The 19,150-nt window shown below is 40.2% G+C and overlaps 1 protein-coding gene across 5 annotated transcripts in view; it reads right to left on the minus strand.

The window, feature by feature from the left end:
• Positions 1-19,150, minus strand: part of FTCDNL1 (formiminotransferase cyclodeaminase N-terminal like) — a 92,480-nt gene that overhangs the window by 38,206 nt on the left and 35,124 nt on the right. For 3 of the 5 annotated variants that reach the window (XM_009237945.4, XM_063712957.1, XM_009237944.4), the window contains one exon: positions 11,167-12,691. The exons of the other annotated variants lie outside the window; for them this stretch is intronic. In XM_009237945.4, the coding sequence (XP_009236220.3) occupies positions 12,255-12,691 (437 nt within the window). In that variant the 3' untranslated portion in view covers positions 11,167-12,254. Of the gene's footprint in view, positions 1-11,166; positions 12,692-19,150 lie in introns of those variants that run through there. 5 annotated transcript variants of the gene reach the window in all.

Consider the following 19,150-nt stretch of genomic DNA (forward strand, 5'->3'; position numbering starts at 1 on the left):
TCAGACTCTCTCTCCCCTTGGTTCTCCCAAACCACTTGGTGACAAGACAACAATGAGCAGGAATCATGCTAACAATCTTACGGATTGCTTACACATCAACTACTGACTGTTGCCCTCAACCATACATGATCCCACAGCCAAATAAGTCAATAGCTGTGGAAGTCAGGAAAACCACAATGTAAATGCTGAAAGCCCCACATTGTATCAATGGCGTTTTCTTACAAATAGATGACATCCTCATCAGTAGCAAGTGTTGAAAACACAAGGAATGCCTGAAGAATGGGAGGGGGGCGAGTCTGTGAGGAAATCTTGTGGAAAGAAGAGAGATATTTGTAACAGCTGAGAGGAAATCCTGACACACCAGCCTCCAAAATCACTAGGCCGCCTTTCAGCCCAGGGTTCCCTCCTGCCTGGGGAATATGGCCCCTTTCCAATGGCAGTGCCCTCATGTGCTACGCTGAAAATAAAACAAAGGATGCCATTCATCATGTTTTTCAACAACTGGTTTCTTTTCTTAGTTTGAAAGAAAAACTTGGCAATCGTAAAGCTGAGTTTTTTATTTTTATATATTTTCTTCTTCGTGTCAAAATAAACTGGAAAAGAAAAAAAATAGCCCAATGGTAAGAAAAGGAAAATACACAAAATCCTTCAGAGCTTAGTTGGCCACACACTGCCACTCGACTGACACCAAACCGTGGAACGCATCTCTCTCAAGTTCTCCCAGCCCAAAGAGCCGGCTGCCTTCTGCTTCTGTAGATGTGGCTACTTAGAGAAATTCAAATAGGCTCCCAGTGTTAACTATGCTGCATATTTACTTTAATCAAAGTGACATTTCCCAGATGGTGTCATCCAGAAAACCTCATCCGAAGTGAAGAGTACAAGAGAATTTAGCAGCTCATTCCAGGGAAAATTGAACACAGGTGCTCTCCCATTTTAAGATGACTGAGTTTACAAAAATATAAAACTATGTAACAGATACCTTTTTGGCATGAATATCCCACACCCATAGATATCTGGTACCTGAAATTGGTACCAGGCAATCCATATGAAGGTGTGAATGTATAAATGATAACATCTCTACATTATCAGCTGCACAACCCTAATACTCTTGGGTGTTAATTCTGAGCCTGAATGTTTTGCCATTCCCAGACCCTTCCTTTGCTGAGCAGAAGGAAAGGTGAGAAAGAAAGTGCCTGAGGCAAGAAGCTGCTCTAAGGTGCCTCTGAAAATTAGTAGATCTAAATGAATTATTCACTGAATACCCAGAGTCTCCACGCTGTAGGTAAAACAGACAGCTTCCTCCATGGAGGTTACAGGATAATCACTTTCTAATCACAGTATAATCACTTTAGTAATTTGTTAATTGTGACGTGAGCTAGGAAAGAAAGGACATGCATAACGGAGCGTATAACCTACCCTGGCGATCTTAGGAGACTTTTCTGAGGAAATGACAATGTCACTCTAGGAACTGGAGAGCAAAGGGTAAAAGAATAGACTTCAGAAAGGACAAACCTATACAGAAACCTGGTCCTGCAACTTACGAGATATATGACCTCAAGGAAGTTACTTAACTTCTCTGAGCCTCCGTTTCTGTACCTGTAGAGTGGGAATAATATTGCTCTCAGAGGGATGTTGTGAGAATTAAATAAAATAATAGATGTGCCAAATGCTCGGCATGTATTCAGCACACGGCCAGGTCCAGGTTCTGTGAAGCTGGAAGCTTACACCATTTTGAGTACCATCATTAAAAAATAACCCAAAAATAAGTTTGTAAGTGAATTTAGAATGAGAAAATAAATTACAACAAACTATACATTTTTAAAGCAGAGAAATACTATAATTATTGTGAATTCCAGAAAAATAACATATCTGTATAGTGCTATACATGTTTTCCACATTTTTATGGCTACTCTTTTGTCACCTATGCAAATGATGGTAATCTGTCATTTTATATAAACAGAATATAAAACTAATTCATTCCTTTTTTTTAGAATGGTTGATAGAAATGTGTTTTTAATCATTAATGTTTGGGATACAACTTTCCCAAGAGGCAAATTCCCATGGGACATACTTGTTCTTGATAGCTATACCACAGATTTGTTCCTCTAGAAACAAAAATTCTGATCAATTCTGTTTCCTATGATTATCATAAAAAATGAAATAATCTGGTGTCCTTATAATTGTATATACTACATCAACATATACATAAGTGCAGCTACAGCTTCTGTATTGGATGGACATTATTAAAAACCACATCTTTTGCTTACAACCTTGTGCTGCCAATAACTAGAAAGATTTTGCACAGATTAGCTTCTGGCTCCATAGCTTTTGACCCTCGTTTTTCCTCCACTTCTTACATACTTCTGATGCTGGGCACCAGAGGACACACTCACCTGTGATGCTCCTCTGGCCCTGCTTTGTGAGTCACAGCACTGAGTGAGCTATCACAGAAGGCAAGAGGAGTACTCCTGGGAGCCGTTCCTACACTGGAAGAGCTGGTAATGACTTCACTACACACGGATGTGACTATGAACCACACAAATATTCACAACTCAACTTCTCCTTTATCTGAGTCCAAAAATGTCCAGAGCCACTCCCAGAACCAGCCATATAACTCATGGGGCCCAGTGCAAAATGAAAATATGGGTCCCTGCTGCTGGGGGCAGTGCCTCACACCTCTAATCTCAGCACTTTGGGAGGCCCAAGCGGGCAGATTTCTTGAGCTCAGGAGTTCGAGACCAGCCTGGGCAACATGGTGAGACTCCATCTCTATCAAAAATACAAAAAAAAAAAAAAAATAGCCGGGTGTGTGGTGGTACTTGCCTGTGGTCCCACCTACTCTGGAGGCTGAGGTGGGAGGATCACTTGAGCCTGGGGACGGAGGTTGCAGTGAGCCAAGATCACGCCACTGCACTCCAGCCTGGGTAACAGAGTTACAATGTGTCTCAAACAAAAGGAATAGGCGGGGTGCAGTGCCTCACGCTTATAATCCCAGCACTTTGGGAGGCTGAGGTGGGCAGATCACAAGGTCAGGAGATTGAGACCACGGTGAAACCCCATCTGTATTAAAAATACAAAAAATTAGCCAGGCATGGTGGCGGGCACCTGTAGTCCCAGCTACTCGGGAGGCTGAGGCAGGAGAATGGCATGAATCCGGGAGGCGGAGCTTGCAGTGAGCCGAGATCGCACCAGCGCACTCCAGCCTGGGCGACAGAGCAAGACTCCATCTCAAAAAAAAAAAAAAAAAAAGAGTAAGAAAAAAATTATTCAGAATTTCCTGACAGTAACAACAGAACATTGAAGCAAGCATAGGACCCTGTGCTATTGCACAGGTTGCAAGTTCATGAAGTCAATACTAGCTGCTCCACTGCCACTCATCACGAAAGGACATATAACAAAGAAATAGAGGTGGGAAGAGACAGCAGTTTCAACAGATTGTGCCTAAAATATCTAACTTGTGTACATTTTTCAAAATCATACAACCATGTAAGCATATTACTAGGGCCTGTGAACATATTACCCAGGCCTTACTAAGTCTCCATAAAAGTGAGGGCACCTACATCTTATGTATCACTAGGATAATGATAAATCTGCTCCTGCTGAAATGCAGTAGGAGCTCAATAAATATTTATGAATGAAGCTTCATCCTCAGGGACTTTACAGTCTAGCCAGCAAAACAAACAACATCAATAAAACCCTGTAACAAGTCAATGTGTCAAGTCCATGCACTAAAATTGCATAAAACGTAGGGATGTGAATTAAAAGTAAAAGAAATGACCAGGTGACTCTGCATGGTTAGCCAGCCAGGAGTTCTGGAGCATGGGCTGCACAATCCACATCCATCCTGGTTCTAGCAGCAGTGTTGGCCTCGCCTGGTGGTAATTTTCCTCCGATTTAAATACTGATGGGGACTACTCTGGGTCCTATGGCTGACTTGGCTATTTCAAGATATTGGGAGTGATTTCAGGCATCTCCCAATGAGTTGGAGCAAGTTTGTGGCCCAACTCAGAGAAATTCATCTGGGAGAAATCTGGGGATGTGCAGTTCATCCTCCACTTCCCCACCTGATGAGAGAGGGTTGTGCCTAGCAGCACAAAATGCACAGTCCTACAGAGGAGGTGCTGACAGTCCAGGGAAGGAAGTCACAAAACTAGAAGCTAATAGTTCTTTCAGGTACAAAAAGGAATAAATGGGCAAGAACTCAGAATATGATAACAGAGTAAAAGACAGAGGGGAGGCTGAGGTAGGAAGATCATTTGAGCTCAGGAATTCAAGACCAGCCTGGGCAGCAGACTGAGATTTCATCCCTACTAAAAATAAAAAGAAATTAAAAAATTAGCCAGCTGTGGTGGTGTGCACCTGTAACCCCAGCTACTCGGGAGGCTGAGGTGCAAGGATCATTTGAGCCTGGGAGATTGAGGCTGCAGTGAGCCATGATCACGCCACTGCACTCCAGCCTGGGTGACAGAGGAAGACGTCTCAAAAAAAAAAAAAAGGATCTGGAAGAAATTTTAAACGAGGAAAGAGTACAGAAGTATTGGAGAGAGGCCTAAGATCTGGAAGAAGTCTCAGGATCCTGAGTGGACCATCCTATAAAACTGCCATAGAGGGGTCAGTCAACTAACTGGATGTACAATTTCTAACTGGAACACAACAAACTAGAGGTGAAGGCCCATCAGGCCTAGGAAGAGAGGCCTGGAGACCTGAGAATGTGGGTCCAAAGTTATTGTTGTTTTGTTTTGTTTTGTTTTGTTTGTTGAGACAGGGTCTCACTCTGTCACTGAGGTTAGAATGGCAAAATTATGTCTCACTGCAGCCTTGATCTCTCAGGCTCAAGCGATCCTCGCTTCTCAGCCTCCTGAGTAGTTGGGACTACAAGCGTGTATCACCACGCCTGGCTAATTTTTTATTTTTAGTAGAGACAAAGGCTCACTATGTTGCCCAGGCTGGTCTTGAACTCCTGAGCTCAAGTGATCTTCCTGACTGGGCCTCCTGAATTGCTGGGATTACAGGCATGAGCCACCATGCCCAGCCCAAGGGGTACTGTTTAGGTTTAGGGCAGTGGTATAAACCCACAGTTATGGGATATGGTAGGAGGAGGTTCCTGGTTGACCCAATAAGCTAAGAGCACTTAGGGAATTTTATTACTCTAGTCACCTGCTCCAGAGGGTTGTTGTGAAAATCATGTAATAACTAATACTTAGTTGGTACTCAGTAAAAGATAGCTACAAATAATGATGCCAAAAGGGTTCACTCAAGACTTCTTTTCCCGTTATCTTGCTATTTTATCTTCCCTTTATCTTTGTGAAATAACAGAGTGGATATCATGAAGATGAACTACTAAGAAGAATTTTCGGATAGACACAGATTAATATTAATCAGTTACCGAAAATCCTTTATACGTACTAGAAACAATATAGTTTTGTAACAATGGGTCCTAGCTAAACTACATCCATATAATTACTTTTTTCAAAGCAGTTAGTCTTCACGGAGATACAGGTACCTAAGAAGTTAGGAAACTGACTGGCTTCAGACGGGGCTTCCTGAGAAAAAGTTGATAGTGTGGTACCCAGAGGTTTGGGAAAGGCGTTTGGCTGGGGGCCTACAGCCAGATAAAAAGCATTATCTACATGGCAGGTAAAGATGGCTATACAAGGAAAGACAAGTAACTATTATAAGATTCAAAAGACTTTACTTTTTTAAATTATATAATTACATTAGTTTACATTTTAAATGATGGAATATGCTACTACGCAAAAGACATCCTTTGGAAAACCTGGCCCAATGGCTTTCCATGGCATTTCCCACCCTCACCTCAAGTCATCATTCAGACTCCCTACTGGTGGAAAAAATAGCACGAACGCCAAAGGGAACTGCGAATTTGACAAGAAGAAGACAGTGAGATAAGAGAATAATGTGCGAATGAGAAGAAAAGGAGAGTAATCATGCGTGGGCTGTTTGTGTTAGGAGCTATATTCACAATGAATATTTTCTGCCTTCTCCTTTCCCTCTCCATTTCCTCCAGTCCCATTGGGTCTGCTGATGTTTGTTTCTGACAGAATCCAGTCCGAACCCAATCAGGAAAACAGAAACCACACTAAGTATTTCAAAAGAGATCACAAAAAAAATTGTCAACAGTTGTTGAACTTAAAAAGCAAAACAGAGAAAAAGGGATCACAGAGCTGTAACTGCAGGCAGCACCACTCACTACGGCAGGGGTCCTCAGAGCCTAGAAGCTGAAAGGAGAGGCCCTGCAGAGCTGGAGCTCAGGCGTCTGAGGAGGTGGCACTGCCCAGCTGATGCTGGGGCTTCTGAGGAGTGCAACAAGGCAAGCTCTGAAAAGTGTTGGGGGGGGGGTGGGGGGAAAGAATAGCTGCAGCCTGGAACTAAGAGCCACTGTCAAGGTGAAGAGTCACTGCTGAAGTGGGGCTTCTAGAAACAGGAGGTCAAAAGGAAGGTGCAATCCCTCACCATCCTCCACCCCTGCAGCCTCCACAGTCCAAGACTCCATATTGGCAGAGCCTAATAGGGAACTGGCTGGCAAAGAAGAAATGTGGTTTGCAGAGTCCCAGTATCAGAAAGTAGAGTATGGGGCCAGGTGCAGTGACTCATGCCTGTAATCCCAGAACTTTGGGAGGCCAAGGCGGGAGGACTGCTTGAACTCAGTTTAAGACCAGCCTGGGCAACATAGCAAGGCCCTGTGTCTACTAAACATAAAAATAAAAAAAACTGGCTGGGCGCAGTGGCTCATACCTGTAATCCCAGTACTTTGGGAGGCCGAGGCAGGCGGATCACTTGAGGTCAGGAGTTCGAGACCAGCCTGACCAACATGGTGAAACCACATCTCTACTAAAAATACAAAAAATTAGCCGGGTATGGCGGCGTGTGCCTGTAATCCCAGCTACTCCAGAGGCTGAGGCAGGAGAATCGCTTTAACCCAAGAGATGAAGGTTGCAGTGAGCTGAGATCACGCCACTGCACTCCATCCTGGGCGACAGAGTAAGACTCTGTCTCAAAAAATAAAATAAAATAAAATAAAATAAAATAAAAAATAATTAGCCGGGTGTAGTGGTGTGCACCTGTAGTCCCAGCTACTTGGGTGGCTGAGGTGGGAGGATCATTTCAGCCTGGGAGGTCAAGGCTGCAGAGAGCCATGATCATGCCACTGCACTCCAGCCTGGGTAACAAAGCAAGATCTTGTCTTAAAAAAAAAAAAAGTATATGGAAGGATGAATGCAGAGCTGAGAGATAATAGGTTAACACCCATACTAAAAATGTAGAAAGAAATTAGTCCCATGTTTAGGTCTGTACCTCACATCTTAATTCACAATACGCTAATTTGCCTCATGATACTGCAAATACAAACAAAGAAGTGGCAGAGTAATCCAAAGGCAGTCTGAGTTCAACCAGAGCCCTGCTCACCAGGACATTTTATTACACATTGGAGAAGCATTCTAAGAGATTGCTGAGGGTGTCCTAATTGTTTTATCTATGAAAAATGGGCTCCTTGGAGGCCATGTGCAGGCTCGCTTAAAACAATAAGCTTTCCTAACCCCCCAAGCACAACATACTTCGGGAGCATGGTCTGGATGCTTATCAAACAAGTTCCTGGGCTGTTCTCTGAAGTTTCTGGGCAAGTACAAACAACAGAGTCAAATAAATGCCTTTAAAAGCAAGGCAGTGGAGCATGTACCCTGTCAGTGAGATCCTCATATTCCCACAGAATAAACAGTAACATGAGAATATTTATACGAAACAAAACTGTATATCAAGCCTGCTTTGGCTCAGCCAGGGGGAATGATAAATTCCTTGCAGATCTCTCACAGAGTGGTCCTTTGTTGACCACGGACGCCACTTCCAAGACAGTACAAACCAATTACAAAGCAAGGCTTTTCATTATGTCAAGAAATGAAAATATTACCTCCCTTTTGTTTTATTTCAGTTATATTTTACTTACTCCCCTCTCCCAATGTTTAAATAGTTTTAATTTATCGGGAGTCAAGCCCCAATTTAGGCTGGAAACCAATGACAACTCCCCCCCTCCCCCGCACCCCACACACAAAACCTTATCACCTCATAGCCTAGCTTGTTGCTTTCCTTATCCCTCTTTTAAGAAACTAAAAGTTAAAGTTTAAAGTTGGGTAGAATAAAAACACAAAGGGGCTGATAGAAAGTAAAGTCTATTTGTTCACATCAATTTTGGCCTCTTCACAGTTGGTGAAAGGAGGGAGGTTAAATATGAGCTATGAAGCACATATTCCATACATTGTCCACCTTGTAGTAAGATTTAAAAAACAAATACTGATGAAACATGGGCACAAACTGTGGGGCTGCTTCTAAGAGGCCAATCTGAGAAAAGCCGCATATGAGTCGGGGTATTTGTTAGTTCATTTGTCAGGTTTTCTCAAGCCAATGGGATCATCCTTCTTAGTTATTATAGATGCATCCCAGTGACTTATGCCAGTTCCTGCAGAGGAAGAGCTGATGATAGTGTACCCATCCACCAGAACACCTTCCACAATTTACAGCTGGTTCAGATTTTCTAAAAGGCAGAAGGGGAACAGAGACAGAAAAGACAAATTCAAATATGAATGAGAAGTAAGAGGTGTGTCTGTGCTTGTTTTAAAAATTATTTATTGGCCAGGCATGGTGGCTTACACCTGTAATCCCAGAACTTTGGGAGCCCGAGGTGGGCAGATCACCTGAGCTCAGGAGTTCAAGACCAGCCTGCGCAAGATGGTGAAACCCTGTTTCTACTGGAAAAAAAAAAAATAGCTGAGTGTGATGATGTGCACCTGTAATCCCAGCTACTCAGGAGGCTGAGGCAGGAGAGTCCCTTGAACCTGGGAGGTGGAGGTTGAAGTGAGCCAAGATTGTGCCACTGTACTCCAACCTGGGTGACAGAATGAGACTCTATCTCAGAAAAATAAAATTATTTATTTGTAATAAAAATGTAAGTTTTTGTTTTTTAATGGATAGCTGGATCAAAGGCCACATTTAATCAACTTTATTTTAAACCATTAACTAAACCTCATCTGGAGCACTACAGTCCATCATAATAGATTTTAAAAGGGAAAAATAGGTCGTACATATTTGTATCTATTAGTAGATAATAGAAATTTGCCAACATTTTATTTAGAACATATGGATGATCTGGTTTGGATCAATGTCTCCACCCAAATCTCATGTTCAATCGTAATACCCAGTTGGAGGTGGGGCCTGGTGAAAGGTGACTGAATCACCGGGGGCGCATTTCTCATGAATGGTTTAGTACCATCCTCTTGGTACTCTCCTCATGACAGTGAGTGAGTTCTTGTGAGATCTGGTCATTTAAAAGTATGTAGCACCTCCCCACCAGCTCTCTTGCTCCTTCTCTGGCCATGTGACATAACTGCTCCCCCTTCCCCTTCCACCATGACTGTAAGTTTCCTGAGGCCTCCCCAGAAGCCAAGCAGATGTCAGCATCATGCTTCCTGTACAGCCTGCAGAACCATGAGCCAATTACATCTCTTTTCTTTATAAATTGCCCAGTCTCAGGTATTTCTTTATAGCAATACAAGAATGGACTAATACAATGGACTTAGTAAAGTTATCTTATTCAGATATGAGGGGATTTTTGTATTTTTTTCTTAACTTTTGTGGGATAAATACATACTTTTTGTTCTTTTTTAATTATCAAACACAATGTGCATAACATACAATTTACCACTTTAGCCATTTTTAAGTGTATAATTCAGTGGAATTAAGTACATTCACACTGTTGTGCAACCAAGCACCATCATCCATCTCCAGAACATTTTTCATCTTCCCAAATGACACACTGTACCCATTAAAAGGATGTTTGGTTTTAAATAGGCCTTGCTCAAAGCCAGCAGCCTGTAATGCTGTGACAGAAACCTGGAGAGGTTAATTCAGGTAACTGGCAAATGAATCAACCCCTCCTACAACCCAATATGAATCAGTGGCACCATGTGCTTTTATCCCCTCTCATCTGTTTAATACTGATGCTCAAAACTAAAGCAAAGCTCTAGAATAGACCTAGAAAAACTATTAATAATACATTTCATTTTCACATTACAGCTTATAGACATTTATTCCCCTAGTCGGGGAGGGAACTATTTTTCCTGTTTCATAGCTAATGAAATTATGGCTACATGAAAAATAAAAGCAAGGACTGAACTCAAGCCTTCCAAACCACTGTCTGCTGTTCTTTCTATCGGGCCACACAGCCTCTGCCAAAGCAAGGCAAGATCTGGGCACTGCTGCTTCTCACCTCTCAGAGACTGAGAGACAGACCTATCAGGTCTAACTGGACAGCATTTTCTCTCTTCACCAGAGCAACTAAAATTCCTCACATCTAAAAACCATACCTAGTCCATCATCTTTTCCATCTTCGTTGTAATCATATTGACAGAGAAAACACACACAGAATTGGAATTCCAGAATAATATAAATGCAATCAGATTCAAGAATCAAATGTAAGTAAAAAAAATTAGATCACTGGATCCTACAAAAAGATTGAGTTCAGCCTTTTTTTTTAAACTTTTTTTTTTCTAATAGAGATAGTCTCACTACATTGACCAAGCTGGTCTCAAACTTCTGGGTTCAAGTGATCCTCCCACCTTGGCCTCCCAAAGTGCTGGGATTACAGGAATGAGCCACCACACCCAGCCAAACTCTTTAATTCCTTAAAATAAATTCACATTTTGTGCTCTTATTAAAGAAGACCACAGTCTTTCCTGCTAAACTCAATTTGTGGAAAAATTCATTTCTCTGTGCTTTATGGGAAGCATCTGATACTAGAACAATATAAATACTAAGGATTAATTAAAATTGCCATCATTGACAAACAGCTTCTTTTAGTATGCAAAAAGGCTACAAATTTTAATTTCTTTCAAATAAAATTTCTTCTGCCAATACCCTTCTTTGCTCAAAAACAGTATGTTCTCTAAACCTTTAGACTTTCCATCTAAATTCCAAAAGAATAAGTACTTCCTTGAAGTTATGCCCAACACCATCATGCCATCTCCCTATATAAACATTTCAAAATTCAATATCTGGTGTATGAGCAGCAGATCACCCTAAAAGTAGTAAGGCAAGAATGAACAATCATGCTTTGAAAGAGAGATTATATTTTGTAACCCTCTGATTTTTTAGTCACTTAGTACCTGACTTTTTTTTTTTTTTCTTTTTTTTTTTGGTAACCCTTCCATTTTTTAGTCACTTAGTATCTGATTTTTTGTTTGGTTGGTTGGTTGGTTGGGTTTTTTTTTTTTTTTTTTTTTTTTTTTTTGAGACAGGGTCTCATTCTGTCACCTAGGCTGGAGTGCAGTAGCACAATCATGGCTCACTGCATGATCCTGCCTCAACCTCCTGGGCTCAGGTCATCCTCCCATCTTAGCCTTCCAAGTAGCTACTACAGGTGTGCACCGCCATGCCTGGCTAATTTTTGTAGTTTTTGTAAAGATGTGGTTTTGTCATGTCGCCCAGTTTGAGTTTGGTCTCAAACTGCTAGGCTCAAGTGATCCACCCTCCTTGTCCTCCCAAAGTGTTGGGATTATAGGTATGAACCACTGTACCCAGTCTTGATCTTTTTAAATGCATATATGAAAAGAATAATTAGCCAGGAGTTTGAGATCAGCCTGAGCAACACATCAGATCCTGTCTCTACAAAAAATACAAAAATGAGCTGGGTGTGGTGGCTCGTACCTATAGTCCCCTCTACTTGGGAAGCTGAGGTGGGAGGGCTGCCTAAGCCCAGGAGCTAGAGGTTGCAGTGATCCATGATTGCACTACTGCACATCAGCCTGGGTGACAGAGTGAGACCCTGTCTCAAAAAAATAAATAAATAAAATAGCAATTACTCAAAAAATGAGAGTTGAATATGGAACTTGAGCGTTCATTCAGGAAAATCCAATCAAGTTCATTTTATCTTTTTTTCTCATAATAATGAAAGACGGTTCAGAAACCATGGCCATTTTACCCAGTTGATTCAGAAGAGCTTCTAAGGTTCACAAGTTACTAGCACATGATACAAAGTAGATTCTCTCGAAATTGTAACGATGACTAGAAATATAAGGTAATTAAGGATAATCTATGAACATTTGTTGTTGTTGAACAAAGAATGCTTTCAATTTTCCAACACATGGCTGCAACTAAGCTCTTTGTAGTTTCTCCACATCTTCACTGCCCAAAAGAAAATTTTGTAATGACTAATAATTTTCCTTAAAATTTCAGTGAAGCCTTAGATTGAATCACATGAAAACACCTCCCCGAATCTTCCAGAATTCCCCAATATTTTCCTTTATAGCATATTCAGCACAGTTCTTGCACTCTTGCGGTGTAAATCCAACTAATGCTCTCCCTTTAGTACCAATTCCCCAATCACTTGCCAACTTTTTAACTTGAGTTTCTATGTAATGAGGAGATACGTAAGAAAACTGGTCACCAAGGACACTGTAAGACACATATTGGAAGTCTTCTGAGATTTCTGCAGCTTCTTGGTCATCAAAACTCTCCACATTGCAGGCTATTTCAATTTTTCCCTCGTGGGGAAAAGCCATCGCTTGGACACCCTTCAATCCATTTGCATTTGAGCCCCGAATGGCACTAGCGATCTCTCTTCCTGCAGACATGTCTTGAGAATCTATGGTAATGTTGCAGTTCATCACATACGGGCTGGCACCAACACCTAAATCATTAGAAAAGCATGTTAATCAGGCAGAACAAAAGCCTTGTTTTGACGATTCTATTCATCAGCCAGTTTTAATCAGAGGCATTTCCTTTACTCGGTTTTATTTAAAAACAATACAAATATTCCTCATTGTCAACTTCAGAATTTTCTAAAGATAATATTTTTTTCCATAACAAAAGTATTTAGGCTATAATCAGGTAACTTTATCTACTCTAAACTATCTGAAGGATTTTTTTTTTCCTAAAAGAGCTCAAACTTTCCAAAATACCAACAGAGAAAGAAAAGCATGGTTAAGAGCTAAGCATCAGCAGCAGCAACAGGCCTTGGACCTTCATTCATTTCCAAGGCCATCTCCATGGCGGCTGGAATTCAATGACAGGCCTAAGAGTCTCAGAGACAGAAGTAAATCACACCTCTGTACCCACCACTCCCTCTCTCCGAAACAAACTCCTGTCATTATTGAATTAGGTTAATATCAGATTAAAATGAATCTCAAAAGCAGTCTTAATTAGGGAAAGAGGTCACTAAAAACTAACAAACAGCCTTGGAACTGGGAAGAGCAAAGGGACTCCCATGTTTTGTGATGATGTGAATTTGGCAGGGTTTGGAGCCAAACAAGACAAAAGAGTCCCCTCACACAGACTTATAAACCTCGTGCCTTTCTCTTTGTACAACCTGTTAGAGGCACCTCTTTCTTCCATCCCCAGCTTTACAAGAGGCTGAGATGGCCATTGCCACTCTAGAGCCCTGTTACTCTAGAGCTCAAGGGCAAATGTCCCGCCTTTCCCTGTCTCAGGGATGGTGCAGCTCACATTACATAAATAGTGTGGCTCTAATTATAGTTTGCACTATAAGATGGACAACTTGGTTAAATTAGCATTGGTATAAAAAGCTTACATTTGCAGTTTCCTCATTTTTGGGGAACCTTACATTTCTAAAAGCAAAGTTAAGCAGGGATTGATGAGGAATAAAGGACTGACCTCATCTTCAACATGTGATCATTCCTTAGCTACTATTTCAACATTATTTTACCGTCATTACTTTTTCTTGCTACTTTCAAACTTATTGCTCCTGATGTCAGTATCCATCAGAGAAACGCCTTCTGGGTTCACTTTTCCCTAGACTACGATGGTTTGGGGGCTTTGTTGCCTAGCCTGGCTACTCTCATACTAATAGATGTTTTACAGAAAATCAGCACACGGAAACCACATTTCATCTTTTTCCCACATATGTACATAATGAAACATTTCAACTCCCGAGGCTGGGCCTCTTCCTCCTGGGAATTCTGCAGGAATGAATCAGATTACAGTATTTCCCCATAATGCTGATTTCATAAAAATTAAATTTCCTAACAGTCAATACATCTCTCTCTCATCATCTCATGTCCCAATCACTTACCCTAAATATCTTTAAGAATTATATCAGTTTTAACATTGCACAGAGTATAATTGGAATTTTTGTCAATGTTAATGTTGCCACTCTTTAACAGAAAACTTCCAAACATTTTTCTCTCATTTACCCCCCAATAAGTCATGTTACAAATAGTCTTATGTCCTAAAATCTAGTGTACATATCCTATTTTGACTCAAGGAATGGTAATATCTTTACCATCGTTCCAACAAATAGTTGGATCACACTTAGGTTTTGCTGAAGAGTATATAACACTGGGGGTTACATCAGCACAACTATTCAAAACCCTTACCAGGCCTGTAGTGCTTCACCATTATGCTTTGCTGTCCCATAGCTTTGATATGCCCAGTCACATTCAGTTATTCACATACAATTCATCAGCCTGAGGGAGCAAGTCACTTTCAAAGGAAGTTCCTGCATATGGACCTGGGGCTTTCCCCATGACATGGGTCATTCCATCCCTGTAGTCCTGGGACTTTTCCTGAATCCCTCACCCAGCAAATTCCAAGACATCCTCTACCATCACGTGTCTAATAACTTCCCCTTGTTAGTAGAATGTCCAAAGTTGATCATTCTTGCTATAAAAGAACTCATTGCCTAAGATAAATTATTAAAGATAAAGTAAGTTTAGACATAAGCCCTAAGGACAAGAGTTCAATAAAGAACACGACATGTACACTGTTCAGTGTCCCAACAGCAACTTACTTGATTGAAATGAAACTCTTATTTTTAAAATTCCTTCAAAAGCATAAAGTTCATTTTTTTAAGCAAAATAAAACATCAGAAATAACTTTCATATGCTTTTAAATAAAATAAGAGGTAATCACTTAACACAGAATAATCATTTTTCAAACAGGCCCTTGTTACATGTATTTTAAATTCTTCTAGTAAGCTTTAGTTACACAATATTTTTGTTTTATTACTATTTCTTATTCAAGTAGTGATAAAACAGAGACACTTAATGAATCTGAGATGTTTCTGACCTAATCAGGGTAGTAGTTTCCTCTCCAAGGTGGGGAAACTTCTCTCATTTGGAGGGTGAAAGAAGAAAGAAAGAAGAGAAAATTTCTCTTTCTGCCCAAATTCACGCTTTTCCAAGTTCCTCCATTTAATCCTTCCAAGTCAAAACCAATACAGTGATCCAATTATACTGAATCAAATTCTGTGTTTAAATCCAGCAGTCCCATTGACCTTATTTAAATGCTGAATTTGATTTTTTATGTTAATTTAAACCTACTAAGAAGGTATTTTAAATGAGAGAGATAATTAATCCCAGCAAATCGTATTTCAGTTAAATGTCATATAATTAAAGTAATTCCACTTTTTGCTCTAAAATTAGAAACCTGATGTGAAAGTTTGTTTCTCAGTTTGCGGTTTTGCTCCACTCCCGCCTCCCGCAGATTGGCACTCGGCTGCTCTGGTGGCAGCATGGATCCCCTCACTGCAAGGCTGAAATTCCAGTTTTCTTCCAACACAACTGTCACAACGCCCTGAAGCAAGCTAAAAACAAGGAAAAAAATCTTTGGTATGATTTCACTTTTCATGTGTGCTTTAATGAAAAATTTACCATTCTAAATATTGGTGTTTACTCCTAGTTAAATACTTTTTTATCAAAAAGAAAAAGAAACTGAGATTCAGTTGCTATTATTTCACAGAGAAATATAACAGGCCTGATGTTTCCCTGACAATTCTGCTATTTTCTTGTGTGGAAACACTGTATTTATCATATACTGTATGGCTGGTGATTTAGATATTGAGACCTTACGGTGAACTGATATGGATGTAAACTCTTTATGCCAGATTGTTTAAGCAAAAAAAAAAAAAAAAAAACCAAATGCACTTAATTAACATCTGATGTGTAGCTTTTGCAAACACAAATGCAATATTTGTGTTTGAGCACTGGCAGTAATGACTGTGAACTATGCTATTAATGTCTGGTTTAAAGATGCTTGTGGTAGGACCATGTCTGGAATAACACAAATAAAAAACTGCATTCAGACAAAACAATAGTGAGGAGCCCATTAGGAAAATGGAAAAGCAGCACTCAGAAGAAACACATGTACTTTTTTTCCCTTTAGATCAAAATTATTCTCAAAAATAGTTCCAGGCACCATCATTTTTAATCAATTAAAGGTGAAAGGATTCTATATATTTTAACTCTACAGAAAAGAGTTTCACTTTAGGAGGGCCAAAGTTGTTTAGGGGTGTCTTCAGAAGTTCCATTCATTATATTATACTCCTCTTTGGTGGCCAGTATTAAAGCATGCATGAGGAGAGAGCTGGGATGGTGTTTTAGGATATTTAGCACTTTTATATCTAAAGAGAAAACTTCAAATTTGTGGACTGCATTACAGTTTGAATAAATAGATTCTTTTCAACCAATTCAACTCCCTCATTAAATACTTTGTTACCGGGCTGGGCGCGGTGGATCATACCTATAATCCCAGCACTTTGGGAGGTCGAGGCGGGCGGATCACAAGGTAAGGAGTTCGAGACCAGCCTGGCCAATATTGTGAAACCCCGTCTCTACTGAAAATACAAAAATTAGTTGGGCATGGTGGCGTGCGCCTGTAGTCCCAGCTACTCAGGAGGTTGAGGCAGAAGAATCACTTGAACCCAGGAAGCAGAGGTTGCAGTGAGCAGAGATCGCCTTGCCACTGCACTCCAGCCTGGTGACAGAGCGAGACTCTGTCTCAAAAAAAAAAAACGCTTTGTTACTGAAAACCTGGTGAATGCCAGGAACCATGCAGGTTGCTGAGTATAAAAACAGGAAGAAAGTTAAAATAAGGTAAAACCCTAGCCTAAATGTGGACTTTGCTTCAGAGTAACAAACAGAGCAAGGCAACCAGACTCAGAACTCAGGTTCAAAAACATAAACAGTTATTATACCAAAAACAATTAGTTATCATTATATATTGGTATTTTAAGTTTTTTAGACCATGCACTAAAGGGAAACCACAGCTGAAACAGGACATTTGATGACTAAAGCCATAAAACTCAAACATAATTGCTAAGTCCAATGCTCCCATGGCGGGAAGAATGCAGGACTTGTGTCCATGTGGCTGAATCCACAGAAAAGAAAGCTAAGTGAGAACCATGTGCCACAGGGCTAGGAAGTACTCCCGTGGGTCCAAATTCAAGTTCCACCTCGACAGGACACTGCCTCTGCTCAGCTCTCTTTCTGTAAAATGGCTATGACGTTTCCTTGCTCTGCGAGGCATTGTGAACCTCATTCTATTGACTTTAAATCTTTCAGAGTAGAAATAATTCAGAAGAGATTACAAACATAGGTACAAATTTACCTCCCATAATGAAGCTAGTCCAGATAAGAGGGAAACTCAAGTAACTTGCCTGCTCTCAGGTTTTTCAATAATAGAACAGTGCCCTCCCTGAGTTCAGGCAAAGTCTTAAGTCCTTCATGCTCCAATTACAGTTTACATGCTTAGTGACACATTGAGACTTTCATTTTTCATCATCCCAACTAGGCTTCCTACCCAGCATCAGCAAATAATTTTTAAAAATAGGCTCCTTAAAACGAGACTCATTCTAAAACTAGAAATTATTTTTCAAATACCAGATAAAGTTTTAGTGTGGAGTAAATTGGAGTATTCAATGTCAAGAAAAGTGCCTGATGATGCATTTCTTATTTATAGTAGAAAGAAGTAAGCAGGAAAGTGCTCAGCAACCCATTTAAATAACTAAACAGAAGCCCCTGATTCCAAGATGGACCAATTACCTCCATCTCTGACTCCTAAGGCATCATATGAAACTACAGTTCAAAGAATTTTCCCCGCATTTTTAAACAATGATGCATACATGCAGGCCATTCATACAACATATCAGAGAGCAGTGTTTAAATTACCCCATAAATGTTTAGGGTTTTAAATATATATGTATAAAGTATTTATTTATAGATCTAAAAGTATCAACTATTACTGCTTTGCCCTTATTTATGTTCCCCACAAGCTGGCCAACTACAAACTTTTCAAAGGAATTTGGCTTAAAAGATTTTGTGTGTTTGGCACTGACTGTGGGTGTTAATCATTTCTGAGCTCACTTCTTTTTCTCTTCTGTTTATAATATTCTTTGGGAACTTCAAAACAGAAACCTGTTTCCTTATAGATTCTGCTTCCTCTCCGGTACTGTGCAAATTAATTTGTCCTGGATTGTTGACTATACTGTACAGTTGATAGCGCCAATCATTTCTATTTAATTTTTGTAGGAAAAAACATAAACATAGCAACAATGTGTTGAGGGTTTTCTGTTTTGGTGGGAGGGAAAAATATGTTAGGAAACACTGACATAACCAAAAAACAGTTAGAAAAATATATAAAGCCAATTAAATTTAAACAAGCGGGAAATCTCTATTGTTGGGAACCAAATTCATTGAAAAATTAGATGAATAACATTTCTACCCTAAAGAAACAGGTGTTATAAATTCTACTTCAGTAGATATTGCTTCAAAAAATGAAAGCGATTTATGGACAGGCACGGTGGCTCATGCCTGTAATCCCAGCACTTTGGGAGGCCAAGGTGGGCAGATTATGAGGTCAGAAGTTCGAGACCATCCTGGCCAACATGGTGAAACCCCATCTCTACTAAAATACAAAAAATTAGCCATGCATGGCGGCACGCGCCTGTAGTCCCAGCCACTTGGGAGGCTGAGGCAGGGGAATTGCTTGAACCCAGGAGGCGGAAGTTGCAGTGAGTTGAGATCACACCACTGCACTCCAGCCTGGGTGACAGAGCGAGACTCCATCTCAAAAAAAAAAAAAAAAAAAAAAAAAAAAAAAAAAAAAAAAAGAAGAAAGAAAGAAAGCAATTTACTTCTTTCTGGATTATTTTTTAAGGAAGAATATGTGCAATTAAGGTAACCTAATATTTTAGTAGAAAGTCTTAAACTCCACTATCTGGTGTGAGGAATATTAGAAACTAATTGTTTATTCACATCCCTTATTCACTGATCCTCCTTGAAATACTTTATTTTTCTGCTATTAGCACCTGCTTTGAGCCTACTAAATGATAGACAAACAGACTGCCCAAACT

This window comes from Pongo abelii, chromosome 11 (genome assembly GCF_028885655.2).
Source record: "Pongo abelii isolate AG06213 chromosome 11, NHGRI_mPonAbe1-v2.0_pri, whole genome shotgun sequence".
Lineage (NCBI taxonomy): Eukaryota > Metazoa > Chordata > Mammalia > Primates > Hominidae > Pongo > Pongo abelii.